The sequence below is a fragment of the Phascolarctos cinereus genome, unplaced genomic scaffold (genome assembly GCF_003287225.1).
Source record: "Phascolarctos cinereus isolate Bilbo 61053 unplaced genomic scaffold, phaCin_HiC Scaffold_4;HRSCAF=312, whole genome shotgun sequence".
In the NCBI taxonomy this organism is placed as follows: Eukaryota; Metazoa; Chordata; class Mammalia; order Diprotodontia; family Phascolarctidae; genus Phascolarctos; species Phascolarctos cinereus.
In genome coordinates, this window is record NW_027555847.1 from 347,986,555 (window position 1) to 348,006,041 (window position 19,487).

Consider the following 19,487-nt stretch of genomic DNA (forward strand, 5'->3'; position numbering starts at 1 on the left):
GTGATTTTCCTCGGTTGGGATAGCCGTGTCCTCCCATTGCTGAACACTGCCCACTGGTCATGCTCCGCTAGATACAGTGTCCGTGATCGTTGCGTGCGCCGCCGCGGACGTATTGGAAGGCTCTGGCGGCGCGGAGGGCCGAGGGTCGGCCTGGAAACCGGGCTGATGCCCGGGGGACACCGAGCCTTGCGGGTTTCCGGTGCCCGCCCCCTCAGGCTTCCTCCTCCCCACCAAGCTGCGCCCGCCCCGGGATGCTTCCCCGCCCCTTGTTTGAGCTAGCCAATGAGCCGCGTAGCTCTGAGAAGGAGGCGGGACTTCCTGCTTTCAACCCCGGGACGGTTAAACCCTGTAGTGGAAAGTCGTAGCCCGTCGTAGGCTCGCCCTGGAGTCGAGGCTGCGGGCTCGAAGCCGCCGCCTGGCCTCCCTACGGGCTTTTATCCTCCGCCAGCTTTTCCTGGTAGTTTCTGTGTATGCCGGCGTGCAAAGCGCTTTCATAGAAGTCTTATCGATGACTGGACGGTAGGCAGGGCAGCCACTGTCCTGCAGGGAAGGAAACCGAGGCTCGGAGGAGTCACGTGGCTCCTCCCCCCAGCGCGGGGCAGAGAAGGGGGTCGGAGGTACTGGGCCCCCAGCTTGGGGCGGGGGGGGACAGCCGCAGTTACGTCCTCATGCCGAGCTGACTGTTGGTTTTCTTTGTCTCGGGCTTCGTTTCTCCGCCTCTCGCGCAGGCCCCCCCGGCGGCGCCGCTTCTGTACATGCGAACTGAGTGGTTAGCAAAAATCACCCCCGAGCCACGAGTTCATGGGCCCCGGACTGGCAGCGTCTCTCCTGCAGCGACGTCTTCCGAGGCTCCGGGCGGGGAAAGAGGCGGGCTTTGTGGGGGAGGCGGTGTTTTAGGGGGTCAGGGCCTGGACGCCGGACCCTAGAGGGGATGGCCTGGGGAAAGAAGCCGCGAGCAGTGGACAGCGGCAAGTTTTCGTAACTCACATTGATGTAGCACTTCGGAGGTCTAAAACTGCACTTTTCCCCGGCGTTCTCTCTGGGATTGAGTAGGGGAAATTGAGGCTCACGTGGTTACGAGGGTGCAAAGTGTGAGGACAGGGATTTGGATCCAGGGCACCTGACTTCTAATTGTGAGTTGTATTCACGGGACTGCGGCCCCCAAAATGTGGGCGCTGTGAAAGGAAGCCATGGGAAAAAAAGAGCATGGAAAGTCAAATTAGGGACAGGTGGTGAAGGATTGTGACTACCAGGATAAGGAGTAGGAATTTTATCTAGTAGGAATAATTAGAAAATGATTACAATCTTTCAGGCAGGAGGTAACAAGAACTTGCACTGAGGTGTTAGTGTTGACACCAAAGAGAAAGGCACTTGTGTGAAAGATAATTCTGGGGAGGTAGAAACAACAGAACTTGATGCCTGAGAAGAGACAGACAGAGATGACTCCCAGGTTTTTACCCCATAAGTCTGGAGGTGTGGTGGTTCAGTCAACAAAAAGTAAGGTAATCAGAAGGAAATGCAGGTGTTTGAGGGTAAAAGAGGAGTTACTTGGATTTGGAGTTGTTCAATTGACATTTGGAAATGGGTCAAACATCCAGATTAAGAGTTAGTTACATAGATATTGGATAGTTGAAGTCAGGTGACTTGTGTGCTTGTTAAGTAAAAGTGTAGAGAGAAAAAGGTCTGAGAAATTAATTTAATTCTCATAACTCCTCGAATGAAGTATGGCGTATTTCATCTATAATTTACAAGTGATGGAAGTAAGACACAGAAGACTTATCCAATTTTGCCAAATATAAGATAGATAATTACTGAACAGACATTAAAATTAATGTCCTGCTATACTAATTCAGAATGCTTTTTCCATATGGCCTGTTAGTTGCTTTTGGTGAAATGCCTTAAGATTTATCTCAACACCACTTTTTTAAAATCATATTTTATTGTTATCTTTTGTTTTTACATCACCTCTGTTACAAAATATATTCCTTCTCTTTCCCATAACCAAACCAACCATTCCTTTTGTAACCAAGCAAAACCAATGCCAACTGTGTCAGAGCTGCCTGTACTTTGTGGCATGCTAGTTTATGGGTTAAATACTTGTATAATGGCATCAGCTGCTCAGAGGGGTGAGTGGATCAGCATCATTCCTTTTCCCTTAGCTCAGGGGTCTCCCTTCTTACTCTCTCTTTTTCTACCCAGTCTCCACTTTTATCTGTGGCTAATCAGTACTATTCCTTAAGCATTTTTTGAGCCCTAAAAAAAATGCTAGTTGGCATGGAAATTGTCAGTTGTCTTGGATCATACTATATTCATATTTATTTGTAAAAGATTACTTAACTGCCAAGGTGGACTAAGCAACAAAGCTTTTAGCCCCAGTGAAATGGCTTTGTTTGAGGGATCTTTTATCCCAAAGGAAAAGAAATGGAACTGTGTGATATGGTTCCAGACAACATCTAAATGAAATGTTATTTACTTAAAAAAAATGTTATTGATGCCTTTTTTCTGTCATAATTATTTCAACCCACCCTCCATATCGAACCCTTTCTTGTGTCAGAAAAAATCGAAAAAATCCAATTATAGTAACCACATCAACAATTTATGACATTCTATTCTAGTAGACCTCCACCCCTCTGCTTTGATGGAGAAAGTGTTTCCTTATCTGTTCTCCATGACCTTCATTGATATTTTTAGTCAATCAGTTTGAGTTCCTTTAAGTGATTTGTTTACACTGTTATTGTGTATTATTCTTTCTCTTACCATGTGTTTTGTTATGCATTCCCATGTTTCTTCAAATTCATCATTTTTTATTGCACAGTAATATTCCATTACAGTTCTTATTCCATAGTTTTTTCCCAGCCCAATCAATGGGCACCTGCTTTATTTCCAGGTTGGTATATATTGGATTTTATTTCTGTCTTTGATTTTCTTGGAGTAAATGCCCAGGAGGGGGATTGCCTTGGGATGGCATAGTTAACTGCCATTGTATGAAATATATAACTAGTCTGTGTCTTATAAATATCCCTCTGATCAGTATTTTTTTGGTGTCTAGAATCTCAAAAAATCTGGTTCTAATCCAAGCAAACATTCTGTGTGATGTTCCAGGTGTGTTTTTAAACATTAGTGTTGTATGTGTGTTTGTTTTTAAATAGACATAGAGGAAAATTGTGTGTGTTTGTTTTTAAATAGACATAGAGGAAAATTTGTGTGTGTATGTGTGTGTGTGTGTGTTTTAAATAGACATAGAGGGGAAAGTATCTACTTTGTGGAATACCAAGTTAGTTCACCCAGAATGACAGGTACTTTTAAAAAGCTGTTCTTCAGGGTCTCAAGAGCAAACTACTTGGAATCACCTGAATGGATATGACTTTGAGAGGAAACAGCTTACGTCATTTCACATATCTGTAAATTCTGTGGGAAATGATACAGTATTTCAGAAAAGTGCTGTTTTTGATAGCTGAGGGTTTAGGAAAGATAAAAATAATGACATTCTGAAAATAAATTGTTGAGGTGGGTTTTTTTAAGTGACGCCTGCCATTCTGAGCTAATTACTGAGTTTTTAATTTATATAAATAAAGCAAGCAAAAAAGAAAGATAGTAACAATGTAAACATTCGTGGTAATGAAGATCACTTTTTTTTTATCCTTTGCATTTAGCATAGAAACTGGGATCTAGTAATGCTTATTGATCAACTCATTAGAGCCTCTGTTCCTCCTTGCTGTACTTCCACGTTAAAGTAAAGATTGAGTGAATAAAAGATTTCATGGAGAATTTTAATCTCTAATTTTAATGTAGCACCTGTAGTATTGTAGAAATGGAATCAAAGTATATAGTTTCTCTGTGATTCTGCCACTTATTACCTTGGTGTCTTCAGGCAAGTCAATTAATTTCTCTTGCTTCAGTTTCCTAATCTGTAAAAATGAAGGTGCTTGACTAAATAACCTCAGGCCTTACACAGCTCTAAATCTATAAAACTGATGTGTTCTTTTATTTTAACAGGATTAATATGCATTGAGAAAACTGTGCTGTGTTATGGCCTATTTAGTATAGGGTTGTCCTTGGAAAACTCTTAATTCATTAGCAATGGAGATCGAAGTTCAAATGGTGCTTTATGAAGATGATTCAGTAGAAGTACACTATATTGATGGCTCCAAATTACAGCTTTCTCCATGTGGTTCTGAATTCCTGTTTGAAAAGGCACCTCCTATTTCAGCACATCCTTTGCAACAACCAGAAAGAATTCGTCAAAGGACCCAGTTTGTTATTAGTAATTACAGAGTACGTGAGTGTGGGATATTCCAGTTATTGTTTAAATACTGAAGTATCTTTGAGGGCGGTTGGTGAAAATGAAAAATAATTAGTGTTCCGGGTAACTGTCATTCTGTTTTGATTAAGAAATATATCTAATTAATTATTTTACTTGTTTTTCTTTCTCATAGAAGCAATTACTACAGGCCCTAGATTTTAGAAATTGCTTTTCTAGTCGCCCTTTTTTACCTGAAAGCATCATACCTTCTGAAAGAAAGCAGGTAAGCTTTTGTTTACCTCAGATTTTCTTAAATATAATATGAAAAAGTAAACTAGATATCATTACTTTAGATTTAATTGTTTTAGTTTGTTATTGTGGCACCTGGAAATAGAGTCACAGGTATGATATTTATAAGCCCATAGATTTGAGCATTGGATTATGTGGTCTATCACCCCCAATCCTCAGGCCAAATCTAAACTTTTCACAAGAGATGGCCATCTTTTTAATTTTTAAAAATCTATGCAAATTGTAAGGTCTTTGTGGTTAGTAGAGACATTTAACCATTAGGGAAAAAAAGATGCTGTTTACAATCTTAATATTTCTTTTTTCTTGTTTAATATTTTTAGCAGTGACTTTTACCTAGAAAGTATTCATTTTACATATTCAATTTGACCCCTGTAGAATGATTACTTAATTTGCTAAGTGCTGAGGTAGGCCCTGAGAATGTTACAAAGACAAATGAGACACAATCTGTTTCCTCAAGAGACTTGCAGTTTGGTAGGTGAAATAAGATGGACACAAGTAAATATAGTACAGATTAAAACCTGATCAATGTGTGAGAGGTACAAAGTGGAATGAGAGTTCAAAGAAAAGGTCAGGAAACCTTTCATAAAGAAGGAGGCTTGTGGGTATTAAGTAGAGTTTCTGCAACGGCTGATGGGAAAAGTTCATTCCAGACATAAGAAATAAGATAAAGACATGGAGAATAGTGTAGGGTGCAACTAGTTTGAGACAGTTTGAATGGTTTACTGTTAAGTCTGAAGCCAAAAATATAGGAAGAGGGTAGCTTGAGATAAATATAGGAAGATAATATCCTAGAATTTAGAGCTAAAAGAAGTTTTAAATGTAGCTCTAAAAGGACCTTTATAGAAATTTTCTACTTTAAATCTCTTATTTTATAGCTAAAGAAACTGAGCCCCAGAAGGATCAATTGATTTACCTAAGGTCACACAGGCAGTATATAACAAAACCAGAACTGAAACTTGGGTCCTCTGAATCCAAGTTCAGGTTACAGTCAGATTGTGGAAGCCCTAAAATGTCAGGTCAAGGAGTTTGGACTTCATATTTGATAGACAATGAGAAACTCTTGAAAATTTTTTAACAGAGTAATGATAATTAGAAATATGTGTTAGGATTAGTTAGGAATCAGTGTATGGGGATGGATTGGAGGTGGGAAAGACAGTGGTCTTATCAAGAGATAATGGAGAATTGAACCAATGTAATGATGATAATCATTAGTTGGTATGTATCTATATCTATCTATCTCTAAACTGTTGATAGAGATATATAGTACTTTAAGGTTTTCAAAGCACTTTCCATATATTCTCATTTGAGCCCCACTATAACTGTGAGATAGATTTGTAGCAGTAACAATGAAAAGGAGCAGATGGTTGAGAGAGATGCTGAGAAGAAAGGATGGATATGTTTTGGTCCATTGATATGGGAAAGGAAGAAGGAAAGATAACTACTGTTTTTAATTCTTGGTGATTGGAAGAATAAGAGTAAACAAATAGAAAGATAAGCAGAAAAGGTAGGTTTGGGGGCAAGTCGAGTTCAGTTTGGACATGTTTAGTTTGAGGTTCGATTTTTTTTTTTTTGGCAAGGCATTTGGGGTTAAGTGACTTGCCTAGGGTCACACAGCTAGTAAGTGTCAAGTGTCTGAGGCCAGGTTTGCACTCAGGTTCTCCTGACTCCAGGGCTGGAGCCCTATCTACTGCTCCACCTAGCTGCCCCAAGGTTCAAGATCTTAAAGTAAAATGTCCACAATAGGCAGTTAGTATTCTGTGAAATGTCAAAGGTCCTGTCAAAAGAAAAACATAGGCTAGTGTTTCTTAAAAACACTATTTTCTGGAAGGCCATTGTGACATTTGAATCACTCATTTGTGAACTTAGGGCTTATTGGGGGATATTGGTTCTAAAGTACCAAATTGGTTCTAAAGTAATTGTTGCTATATGTTATAGTTGGCTTATTAGGTATCAGAGATTGACCCATTGGAACCTGAGAGAGAAGAAAATTTACCTTCATTATTATTTCTCCCTTCCATGCAATCTGCATGCCAGCTCAAGCGGCCAGTCCTGTCTCCTGAACATGCCCTGCATTTTCCTGCTGTTGCTCATGCTGTTATTCCCCGTGTTAAGAGGAATTGTTCCAAAGATTGTTAGGGCATCTCCTTCAAGTGTATCTGTAATTAGGTTAGAGAAGCCAGCATTCTGCCCTACTATGCAACTTCCCCCATCTTTTTCCTGAAGGATCGTGTACCTCTCCTATCCCATTGCTATGTAACCCTTCTCCTCCTTGTAGCAGTTGCCCAGTATGACTAAATTGGGCTGTTCTCTTCAGGTTCCTCTTCCACCTCTTCCCTCTTTGATTCTCCTCTGTGTTGCCTCTTGCAACTGCACCTTGAAAGTCCTGTCCCTCTGCTGGTGAGTCCACCATATTAACCTGATTGTTCCCCCCTTTCTCTCTTTGTCTTGCTCTCCCACCGTGTTGGCCAGTGTGAGTGGACCTGATTGCTGTGACTAAGCAATTAATTGGATTGTTGGCGGGAAGGGGAAGGTGTGGGTATGAGTCAAAAATGATGCTGAGATATATATGCAAGACATCTAGAAGAAGGTTGGTATTTTTAACAGAAACTTGATAATTAAGAGAATGAGTAGATTTTGCAGGGAAAAAAGATGAGTTCAGTTTCAAACATTTAAAGTGTTGACATGTAGAGGTACATATATGTAGGTAGAACAGGAAATTGGAAATTCAGAACTGGAGCTCGGGGGAAGGGACTAAGCAGTAGGAATCAATTTGGGAATGAACTCTATAAAGTTAATCATTGAAACCATAACAACAGATAAGATTGCGAAGTAGAGAACAGAAGGGGGCCAAACACAGTACTTTTCGGGGAGGAAGAGTAATTAGAGAAAGACACTGAAAAGATAACTCACTGAGAAAGAGAAGCAAGAAATAGCAAAGTCTTGGAACCCAAGGGAGAAAAGAAAATCAAGAAGAGGATTGTCCATAGTATCAGATGTTGTAGAAAAGAACGATGAAGACTAACAAGAAGCCTTTAAATCTGGTATTTAGGTGACTGTTGCTAAATTTGGAGAAAGCAATTTTAGTAGCTGGAACCCATATTACAGGGAGTTGAGTTGGGTTAGTGTTAAGGAAGTGGATACAACAAGTGTAGGCAATTCTTTGTAAAAGTTTAGAAATGAAGGTGAAAAGAAAGTGGCATCAAAAGAGAGTTTAAAAAAATTTTTTTTTGCTTTTAAAATACTTATTTGTAGACATGGGGAAGAAGGTAGCAACAAAATTAAGTATTTTGTTAGGCATACAGATTCAGGTCATTTTCACATGTTTTTGGTAAGTTCAGGCTCCCAGCTGCTGCAAATGAACTATATCCCAGATTACTAAAAGATGTAGCAGGAAAGCTCTTAGAGGACAAAAGAGGTAAGTGTTGCAGGGCAACTGTCTTGACGTAAAAAAAAAGAGGAAAGTGGAGTCTGTAAACTATAGGTCAGGGAACTTGACTGTGAGAGAAGACCTTTCCTGAAAAAATTGTAGAATGCATTCTTAAAAAAAATGATGGCTAGTGAACATCTCATAAAGAGCCAACATGATTTCTTCAAAAACAGTTCATGCTAGACTAGCCTCATTTCCATTTTTTAACTAGAGTTATTAAACTGGTAGATTCGAGATAAGATTAGAAAAGTTTAGTTAGGTTACTTAGGTTTTAACAAAGGTGTTTTTTTATTGTTGTGTTTTTGTTTTTTGCTAGGCAATTGGGTTTAAGTGACTAAGTGACTTGCCTAGGGTCACATAGCTAGTAGTGTCAAGTGTCTTAAGACCGCATTTGAACTCTTGAGTCCTCTTAACTCCAGGGCTGATACGCTATCTATTGTGCCACCTAGCTGCCACGGCAAAGATTGTGTTAAAAATTTCTCATGCAATTCTTATGGAAAAGATGGGAAAAGATTTGTAGGCTAGACAATAGTACAGTTAGGTGGATTTGGAATTAGTTAAATAGCTAGACCCAAAGAGTCATAAATGGTTCAGTATCAGCTTGGAAAGAGGCCTCTGGTAGAATACTCCAGATTTGTGATTAACATTTTGATTAATGACTTAGATAAAGGCACAGCTGCTTTTGTAGAAGGCACAAAGTCTAGGTTGGATAGCTGACATAGAAAACTGAGTCAGGATCCAAAAGAACTCCACAAGCTACAATGCTGTAATAAACTTAATGATGGAATTTAATAGAGATAAATGTGAAAAGTTACACTTGGGTTCAGAAATCATCACAAATGTAAGATGAGAAAGGCTTATCTAGATAGCACTTCATCTAGAAAAGACCTAGAAGTTTTCATGCACATGTCCAGAATGAGTCAGTCTTTTAAAGATTACTGTTCCCAGAGGGAACAGGAAGGGATGGGATCATATCTCTACCAGTGGCTAAGCTATTTGGGAAGAGAAGTGGAGCAGGAATTGGTTATCCAATAGGACATAGTACAGAAGGATGAGGGATTTAAGAGTGGAGAAGATCATATTGTTGAAATGGCCATTTAAGACTGAAGAAAAGGAAAAGAAGCTGGGCGGCAGACATGTTGGACTGAGAGAAAATTGACTTCATGCTTGAGGTAAAGTACAGGTTCAGAAGTGAAGCCGTGGACTTGGTTGTTTGTTTTATTTTGGTTTTTAATTTATTTATTTTTAGTTTTCAACATTTACTTCCGCAAGATTTTGAGTTCCAAATTTTCACCCCAACTCACCCCTCCCCCACCCCAAGATGGCATGCATTCTGAATATCCCTTCCCCTAGCCTGCCCTCCCTTCTATCTCTCCCCCTTTCCCCTTCTATTTTCTGTAGGGCAGGATAGATTTCTGTGCCCCATTTCCTGTATTTCTTATTTCCTAGTTGCATGTGAAAACATTTTTTTAAACATGTGTTTTTAAAACTTTGGATTCCAAATTTTCTCTCTTCCTCCCTCCCCACCCACCCTCACTGAAAAGGCAAGCAACTCAATATAGGTTATATATGTGCAGTTATGCAAAATACTTCCACAGTAGTCATGTTGTGAAAAACTAACTCTATTTCCCTTAATCCTATCCCGCCCTTCCCCCATTTATTCTTTCTTTTGACCCTGTCCCTCCTCAGAAGTGTTTGCTTCTGATTACCCCCCAGTCTCCCCTCTCTATCATTCCTTTGTTCTCTTGTCTCCTTCTCCCCCTGTTTTCCTGTAGGGTAAGACAGATTTCCATACCCAATTGAGTGTGTATGTTATTCCCTCCTTAAGCCAAATCCTATGAGAATAAGATTCACTCATTCCCTCTCACCTTTCCCTGGTTCCCCTCCACTGTAAGAGCCTTTTCTTTTCTGTTTTTTTTTGTGAGATAATTTACCCCGTTCTACCTCTCCTTTTCTCCTTCTCCCAGTATAATCCTCTCTCACTCCTTAATTTTATTCTCTAGATATGACCCCTTCATCTTCAGCTCACCCTGTGCCCTCTATCTATCTATCTACATACATATAATTTTTCCCCTCCAACTACCCTAATACTGACAAAGGTCTCATGAGTTATAAATGTCATTTTTCCATGCAGGAATGTAAACAGTTCAATCTTAATAAGTCTCTTATGATTTCTCTTTCCTGTTTACCTCTTCATGTTCCACTTGAGTCTTGTATTTGAAAGTCATATTTTCTATTCAGCTGTGGTCTTTTCATCAAGAATGCTTGAAAGTCCTCTATTTATTTCACTGAATGACCGTTTTTTCCCCTGAAGGATTTATACTCAGTTTTGCTGGGTAGGTTGATTCTTGGTTGTAATCCTATCTCCTTTGCCCTCCGGAATATTATCTTCCATGTCCTCCAGTCCCTTAATGTAGAAGCTGCTAAATCTTGTGTTATCCCGATTGTGTTTCCACAATACTTGAATTGTTTTATTCTAGCTGCTTGTAATATTTTCTCCTTGACCTGGGAACTCTGGAATTTGGCTACAATATTCCTAGGAGTTTTCCTTTGGGGATCTCTTGCAGGAGGTAATCCGTGGATTCTTTCACTTTCAATTTTGCCCCCTGGTTCTAAAATATCAGGGCAGTTTTTCGTGATAAGATAATTGCTTGAAAGATAATGGCTAGACTCTTTTTGATCATGGCTTTCAGATAGTCCAATAATTTTTAAATTATCTCTCCTGCACCTGTGTTTCCAGGTCTGTTGTTTTTCCAATGAGATATTTCACATTGTTTTCTAATTTTTCATTCTTTTGGATTTGTTTTACAGTGTCTTGATTTCTCATAAAGTCACTATCTTCCAATTGCTCTATTCTTATTTTTAAGGAAGTATTTTTTTTCTTTTTTAAATTTTATTTATTTTGATTTATCAACAATCACTTCCATATTCTTTTGAGTTGAAAATTTTTCTCCCCCTTCTTCCCCCCCACCCTCCCCAAGATGGCACACAATCTGATATAGGCTTTACATTTACATAAGGAAGTATTTTCTTCAGTAATCTTTTGGACTTTCTTTTCCATTTGGCCAATTTTGCTTTTTAGGGCATTCTTCTCCTCGTTGGCTTTTTGGACCTCTTTTGCCATTTGGGATTTGGGTTAGGCTATTTTTTAAGGTGTTCCTTTTTCTTCAGTATTTTTTTGGGTCTCCTTTAGCAAGCTGTTGACTTGTTTTTCATGATTTCCTTGCATCACTCTCATTTCTCTTCCCAGTTTTTCCTCTACTTCTCTTACTTGCTTCTCAAAATCCTTTTTGAGCTCTTCCAAGGCCTGGGACTGATTCATAATTTTCTTGGAGGCTTTGGATGTAGGAGCTTTGACTTTGCTGTCTTCTTCTGGTTGTATGTTTTGATCTTCTTTGTTACCAAAAGAAGATTCTATGGACTGACACTTCTTGAGAGGTTTGCTCATGATCCCAGCCAATTACTTGAGTTATAAACTCTTTATTAAGGTAAAGTTCTGCTTCCAATGTGGAGAATGTACTGTCCCAACCTTTGGGGGTTTGTACAGCTGTTTTTAGAGATACTCTAGGACCTGTAAATTTTCATTTCTTCCAGGGTGGTATAATAAGGGGCAAGGTGTTTACTCCTTTCCTGGCCTGTGCTCTGGTCTATAAGTGACTACAAGCTCTCTTTTCTGTCTTGGAACTGAGGAGGATTTTCTCTTCACAGCCACTACAAGGTCCACCACACCAGCACTCCTCCTTGCCCCAGGACCACCACTCAGAACTGTGACCCAGATCCAAGCATGGTCAAAGCAAGAGATTCCTGCCTCAGCACTGGCAAAGAGATCCCTGCAGTCCCCCTCTGATCAGCCACTGGATTCCCCCTCAGTCTGTGGGCCAGAAGCTCAGGAGGCAGTCGCCGCCCTGGGGCCAGGCTTTCAGGAACTGGGGCTGAGACCTAGCTTCTCTCACACTTCAGAAACGACTTTTCCCATTGACCTTCTAAGTTTTCTTTGGCGTTAGTGGGTTAAGAGGTCTGGAAACTGCCACAGCTGCCTGCGATTCAGTCCTCTGAGGCCTGCTGCAGGTTCACTGCTGCTTCAGTGCCCACACTGAACTGTGCTCTTCTCCTAGCCCGGCGCGATACACCTTTCTGATCAACCAACCAGGTTGTCTTGGGCTGGAAATTTGTTTCATTCTGTCTTTTTGTGCATTCTGCTGCTTTAGAATTTGTTTAGAGCCATTTTTTTATAGGTATTTGGAGGGGTTTGGGGGAGAGCTCAAGCAAATCACTGCTTTCACTCCGCCATCTTGGCTCTGCCTCCCTAGAACTGTATTCTGTGGACTTGTTAAAAAGAGAAGACATGGTTATCTGAAAAGGGAATTTTACAGTTATAATCTTGGCAGTGAGCAGTTTGAATGATAATGAAGTCTAGAATATGACTTATCTTGGTGGGTGCCGCAAGTAAGGTGAAGATGGAGATAACAGTTGTGAGACCAGTGTGTTTAGAAGGTAGTTAGAAGGGAGAATGTTAGTTATCAAGAAAGAGGAGAGGAAGACTGAAGATTTCAGGAGAGTACTCTGGAGGGCAGGAGATGATAGGAACCAAGTCTGGGGAAAGGGTTGTAGAGTCAGTGGTGTGAACTTAAGCCCGTGTGACACAGTGGTACTGAGATTAGAGTTATGGTACCCACATTAAAATCTTAGATCTACCACTTACTACTTACACTACCTTCAAGTTATTTTTATGGGATCCTCAGTTTTCTTATCTGCAAAATGAAGGAGGTTGGACTAGATAACTTTTGATTGTAGCAAGTCTTTGCTGGGTCTTTGATAAAAGAAAAGGTTGTTGCATTATGGTGGCAGAATTATGTTCTACAAGTGATAGTAGGGTGTAAGCAGTATGCCATCATTTCCTCTTAGCCCCTTTAACTGTCAATGGTGGCAGGGCAGAGGAGATTCCTGAGAGAGAGAGCAAGCAAGCAAGCATTAGCATTGAAGAGAGTTGTGAGATCTTTCCTGAAAAGTGAAATTTTAGTTGCCCTAAGAAAATGGAAGGATTATAAAAGGAAGTGTTCATGGATGGAAGACTGTGCTGGCTTAAAGGCAGGGGATCCAAAAGAAAAAAATTAGTAGAGGGACACTAACAAAGGGTCTAGGAGTAATACTGGGATCAGCTGGAATGAAAGTATAGGGAGGAATTGTGTAGGCTTAAGCCATGAGTACAGAGTTGGAAGAGACTTATTCAGAGCCCTGAGGTTTTAGGTGGCATACAGTGGCCTGTATTACCAGGGCAGGGACAGTGAGTTGGGCTCTAGAATAGAAGCTGAGTTGGTCCCAGTCTTTCCTTTATAAGCATCTATCAGGGGATTGATTGTCACTGGGGCAAGGCCTTTCGTCTCCTAAGTTCTAATTTTGTCTGTATTCTAATTCTAATTGTTTGTCATTCTAATTCTAATATTGTCTGTACCACCAGCACTAAATAAATGAGAGTTGAATTGCTTACAGAAAATGTTTACTATAGTCCTTATTTTATTTTTTTTTAAACAGTCTGTTTTCATTGATATCTCAGAAGTCAGGTGGCCTAGTCGTGGTACAAATGATGCAGTGATTTGTATGGATGATGGCACTGTGAAGATTTCATCTTTAGATGGTCATGCTTATCTTTGCCTACCAAAACAACAACATGAATTTACTATACATTTTTTATGCAAAATCAGCCAGAGGTCTCACTCACTAATGGCACTATCAGAAAAAAAGAATAATAGTCTAAAGAAAGTGGATAAACAGTGTGAAAAAGCAAGCAAAAACTGTATATTTAGAAAAACTTCTGACAGACAAAGCTTGACGAATAAGGAAAATGATTTGCACTGCCAAATCGTCAAATCCAAGGAATTATTAGGAGCAAATAATTTTATAAATGAATCCAAAGGGGAAAAGATGGCATCTTTGTCTTACAAGAAATACACCTTTGTGTACACGTGGGTAAAGCAGCACTGGTCTATGGACTCCTGTCCAGAAGAATGGAAGTATCCTGTGTCTTTGGCACTTGACTTTCTTCAGAAATTTAATAAACTATCGAAAGCTGACCAGAATGTTAAACAGATCACAGTTTTAGCATCTGATATTTCAAAGGAAGGTGAAGAGGTTTCTGTTCTTCCCAGAGTTCTTCCCCTCAACTGTCATAATCCACATCTGCACAGGTAATGAAAGAATCACTTGCTTTTTAGAAAAGGTCTACTGTCAAAACTAACTTTATATATTCATATTTTGAAAAATTCTAAAATACCTAATATTAATTTTCAAATCTTAAAATGGATATAATAAAATTTGTTTTTTTAAAGAATTTTTTTCATATGTCACTATTTTTTAGTTTATTCATTTTCAATTAAGCTGTTTATATAGTTATTTAGACCATAAACGCAGATTCACTCCCAGTAGAGTTCAGTTTGTTTTTCAGTCATTTTTGGCTCTCATGACCCCATTGGTTATTTCCTAGGCAAAGATATTGGAGTAACTTGCCATTTCCTTCTCCTGCTCATTTTATAGATGAGGCCAGAAGAGTTAAGTGACTTGCCCAGAGTAACACAGCTAGGAAGTGTCTGAGGCTAGATTTGAACTCAGGAATATGAGTCTTCCTGATTCCAAGCCCAGCATTCTATCCACTGAGCCACCTAGCTGTCCTCTTAAGTCCAGTTAGCTTTGTACCAAAAAAAAAAAATCCCAAACCAGATAACTATTCCATACCATTCATTCTTAGCCTCAGACTCTTAACACATCTTCATGTCAAAAATAATAATGCTTTATAGTTAAAGCATCATACATGTTATGTTTTTTACTCCTTATAACAACTCTTTGAAGTAATATGTGTGTATTATTACCCCATTTTACAGATGAGGAAACTTGAGTCTCAAGTTGTGCCTTGTCCAGGGTCATACCAAATCCAGTGCTCTTTCACAAGGAAAGATGTGTAGATGGTTGAATGCCTACCTATCAGCAGTGTTAAAAGAGACATGTCATGATGATGATTAAACCTGAAGAAAGTTCATCATTTTATCACAGAAACACTACAGGAGCTACTTTAAAGCCCCTGAATGTTGGTTGATGCTTATGACAATAACGGATCAAAAGTTTTGAGATTCTTCAAATAAAAGAATTCATCAAAAGAAACTTAAAGTAATTTAACAATCTAAACTGATTTTTTAAAAATTGATACATTTAATTTTTATATCACTTATATTCTCCAGTATTTCTCTCCCCTCTTTTAAAACAAAGAATACAAAAGAGGGAGGAAAGTTCCACTTTGAACCAAATCTGATTATGTTATTCCAAATCTGTGGTCTACTCACCTCTACAAAGAAGGGAAGGTGGTGCATTCTCATGTCTCCTCTTTATTGCCAACTTTGGTCATTATAATTTCACACCAGGCTGAATTATCTTGTCTGTGTAATTAATTGTATTAGGATTTATTATGATGATAACACAGAAAATCATCAAAGAAGTTAAGTTTAGATAAATATTTTTCCAGTGGAATTTTCTTTTGTAAATTTAGTTTCATTTTTCATGCTCTAAATTTAGGAGAGGAAATCATTATGTGATTATAGTGTTATGTTAACTTTTTCAGGTAAACATATAGTGTACCACTATAAATAATTCCATGTTTGTTTTTATTTTGTAACAGGTGGAATTTCTCTAATTCATCTTTACAAGAACAAGAATATACCTATCCTGAGCTAGTAAAAGTAGTATGGTACAAAGGTACAGTATTTAGGTAAGATACTCAGGCGGTGCAGTTTGATCATTTAAAAAAAAATTAACCAAATTTAAACTAAAGTGGAAAAATGTCCTTTTTTAATCAAAATTCCATTCTTCCTGGCAGAGCAAAGAATTGTTTTTTGCATGGCTAACTTTATTCATATGTATAGAAAAAAAATTTAATTTTGATTTAACATTAATCTTCTCTAGACTTTCTCATGAAACTGTAAACTCGATAGAAATTTTTCCTGGTGATGGATCCATTTTCAAATCAGAAGGAACGTTTTTGGGGAACTATTTTACATTCTCTTCAGTGCACAAAGAATCAGAACAAGTAGGTCTATAATTATTATCTCCATACAACAACACTGTTGGTTGAGTAGATATTTCTGATACTTGTAGTTTTGTTTGGACTTTTAAATTGCAAATGAAATAAATTGTTTTGCAATTCAGTATGTCATGTTATATTACCTAGTCATGGCGTAGACTATGTATGTTCTCATTGTTAGCGTAGACACACTTCATTCTTGGCAGCTCACCGACAGTGCACTTTCATCCCACTGTACTTGATTTGCCTGTGCAATCTTGGTTTAAAACATAGATATTCTATATTTCTTCTATGTTTCTTTATGTGATGAAAGTTTATAAACAAAAGAAGTGGAAACCAACAGTACTTTAGCACTTTGACTCCATACTATTTCCGGTGTTCACTTGCTCAAAATATGTATCATGTTGTTCTTATGTAAACTAATTGGTTACAATTTTTTAAACATCAATAGATTTTAATATTTTGCGCTTTTAAATTTACTGAACAAGTGAATGCATGAACAGTGCAGAGGTCATGCTTAGTGCTGGTGGAAGATTAAGTAATTGGGCTTACTAGGCATAATATGCTCAAATATGTTTAAGTGATGGGCTTTAATTTACCCAGGAGGCTGGCGTTTGATGTCTGGTCCTTAAGGGACATCATTATAGTGTCCCACTTCTCTTTGCAGGATGGATCATAATGAATAGAATTTTCCTACCATCTACAACAGAATGGAAAATGGGATAAATTGCTTAGTAAAGCCAGTGAGAAAAACAGTTGAAAATTAAGTCAGTCTTAACCTATGTAGTGTGTAAACAGGAATGAGAAAAAAGTAAAATATTATGGTGTATAATAACAATAGTTAATATTTAAATAGCATTTTAAGTTTGCAAAGTGCTTTACATGTATTATCCCCATTTTACAGATGGGGAAGCTGAAGCAGACACAAAAGTTAATTGACTTGCCCTGGGTTACACAGCTGGGAAGTTTCTGAGGCAGGGTTTGATCCAAGTCCAGCACTTTTATCTACTGCGCCACTATATCTGCCACAGATATAAGCAGTATTCTTGTCTGTAAAATGTAATAACATATGTCTCCTTTTATACGAAGTTCAACTATAACAGAGCAATTTTGCTGTCTTGTTCAATTAAAGTTATATTCTCCCTATACATTAAATTGACTTTTGTGTTTAAATAGAAAGGGTTGAGGAGAAAACATACTATGGGATAAATGGATTTTAGTAAGCTGTGATTTAAAGTTTTTCAAAAATATAAGTGCAAAGTGATTGGTTTGGGAGGATACTAACAATTAGGGGAGAGCAAGAAAGGCTTAATGTAGTTGATGTTTGAGCTACTTCTTGAAGAAAGAGAGACATTCTGTATGGACAAAATGAGAAAAGAGTACGTTCCAACTGTGGGGGGATGGCCATTGTGAAAGCATGGAAACTGGAAGTATAGAATGTTTTATCCAGAGAGAAGGCTATTTTGGCTGTATTGTATAGAGCAAGGGAGAGAATGATATCCATCGAAGCTGGAATATAGGTCGGGGGACAGACTGTGAAGGGCTTTCAAAGCCAAACCTAGGAGTTTAGCAAGACAAAAGAGAGGCACTGGAGTTGATTTCAGTAAGGATGTAACACGCTCAAACCTACAAAGATCACTTCAGCAGCAGTGACTTGGAGGAACTCAAGTGGGGAGCAGCTTGAGTCGGGGAGACCAATTAGGCTGCTGCAGTAAGCTAAGATGGTAGTTGTGTGAGGATAGAGAATCACATGGAAGAGATGTTGTAGAAGTAGGAAGATCTAGATTGAGCAACTGATTGGTTTTGCAGAGTGAGGGAGAATTAAGAATGTAGGAGACTGGGAACTGGTGGGGCCTCCCACAGAAGTAGTGAAGTTTGGAAAGAGGGAGAGTTGTAGGAGAAAAGATAGTGAGTTGAGTTTGCATATGTTGAGTTTGAGATATCCAGATAGTTTGAAATTTCCAATTAAGCAGTTGGAGAAATATTGGAATATAGAGAGATAAGTCATCTGCATAAAGAGGTAATTAAACCCAAATGGGAAATGTGACGTTGCCAAGAGAGTGTAGCAGGAGAAAAGGTCCTAGGACAGAACCGTGGAGAATATTCACATTTGATTATCATTCCAAAATTTTAAATAGAAAAAAGATAAAAATAAAAAGTCCTTTTGAAATAATATCTGTGACTAGCGCTGGATATGTCCCAGGGGTATATTGGAGTTTGCTCATACCAGCTTACAAGAGCCAATTGTTAAATTTTCAGCGTGACCATTTATACCTCTGAAATCGGCCAACACTACAAATCAGGGCTTGATTTATTGTTTTGTTAGCTATCGAAAAATGAAGGAGAAAATGTTAATAATGCCTTGTATTTATGAACTTTGATAAAAAAACTTCATTTTCTGTCAAATGTAGAAAGAATGGTGATGGCCTAATAATCACGTTTTTTTAAAGTGTCAATAGTTGTACCAATTTAGAACTAGTTTATTTCTAAACATGTTTTTAGAGAGAAGAGAAAATGTATTCAATCAGAAACCTTCCTCCTGATAGACCAGGAAGTCCATACTCTGTGTGTTCCCTCATTACACAGGCTACCAGGTAAGCTATGCACTTTCTACTAGTACGTTTTCTTTTACTTAAGGAATAAGATTAGGAGTTGGTAGTGTGAAACTGTGTAATCTTGGGTAAGCAACTTTACCTTTCTGTTTTCTCCATAAATAAAGGTCTAGAGTCACTGATTTCTTATCTCTTTAAGCTCTAACTTTCAATGACTAGGTATATTTTTGAACCAAAAAATACTTTCTTTTAGGCATCCCAGTAGGAAAATACCCACATGCCTAGGACATAGGTGCATCTTTACATCTTCTTTCTGCCATGTATAGCTTCAATTAGGAAGAGACCTAAGGTAATGGAAGTCTCAGAGACCTATTTATGCCTTACATTGATATTTTTCTCCTGATCAGTAAACTCTAGCATAAAGAAGGCTAAAGGTGCTTTGAGAGTACTGTTCCTACTGTGTATGGGCATTGCTATATTTTAGCTACTGGGACTTCCCTTTAGCTGACTCTGTGGCTCTTCCTTAAAGACATAAGTATCTGATTGACTAGTCCAATTTGGAATCACGTCATAGATGAGACTAAAACCTTCAGCACAGCTATCAAGGAAATTGAGAGGTAGCACAGCTTAGGAGAGACAGAGCAAGCCTTGGACTCAGGAAGACCTGACTCTAGATCATTCCTCTAACCGATGCTGGTTCTGTGACTGTTGACAAGTCGCTTAACCTCTCAGTACCTCAAACAACTGTTCAGGCAAGTGTAGAAATTATAGATAAGTAGCCAGTCAGCATTGTTGGAGAGAGTTGCTTTGCTGGAAGCTTCTCATACTAAAGAAATCACAGATCCAAACCAAATTTTTTTTTTTAATAATCAAGGAAATCTAACAGGAATG

General features: G+C 38.6%; 1 protein-coding gene across 3 annotated transcripts in view; it reads left to right on the forward strand.

Annotated features, from left to right (window-relative positions):
* The first annotated feature begins 312 nt into the window (after nt 1-312).
* The window catches only part of CUNH5orf34 (chromosome unknown C5orf34 homolog), a 30,439-nt gene continuing 11,264 nt past the window's right edge, over nt 313-19,487 (forward strand). Inside the window, exons 1-7 of one of the 3 annotated variants that reach the window (XM_020996613.2) lie at nt 313-617; nt 3,997-4,275; nt 4,437-4,526; nt 13,512-14,164; nt 15,643-15,732; nt 15,927-16,050; nt 18,547-18,638. In XM_020996613.2, coding sequence (XP_020852272.1) covers nt 4,081-4,275; nt 4,437-4,526; nt 13,512-14,164; nt 15,643-15,732; nt 15,927-16,050; nt 18,547-18,638 — 1,244 coding nt within the window. In that variant the 5' untranslated portion in view covers nt 313-617; nt 3,997-4,080. Of the gene's footprint in view, nt 4,276-4,436; nt 4,527-11,687; nt 12,130-13,511; nt 14,165-15,642; nt 15,733-15,926; nt 16,051-18,546; nt 18,639-19,487 lie in introns of those variants that run through there. The other 2 variants (XM_020996629.2, XM_078153199.1) reach the window with 2 other exon arrangements.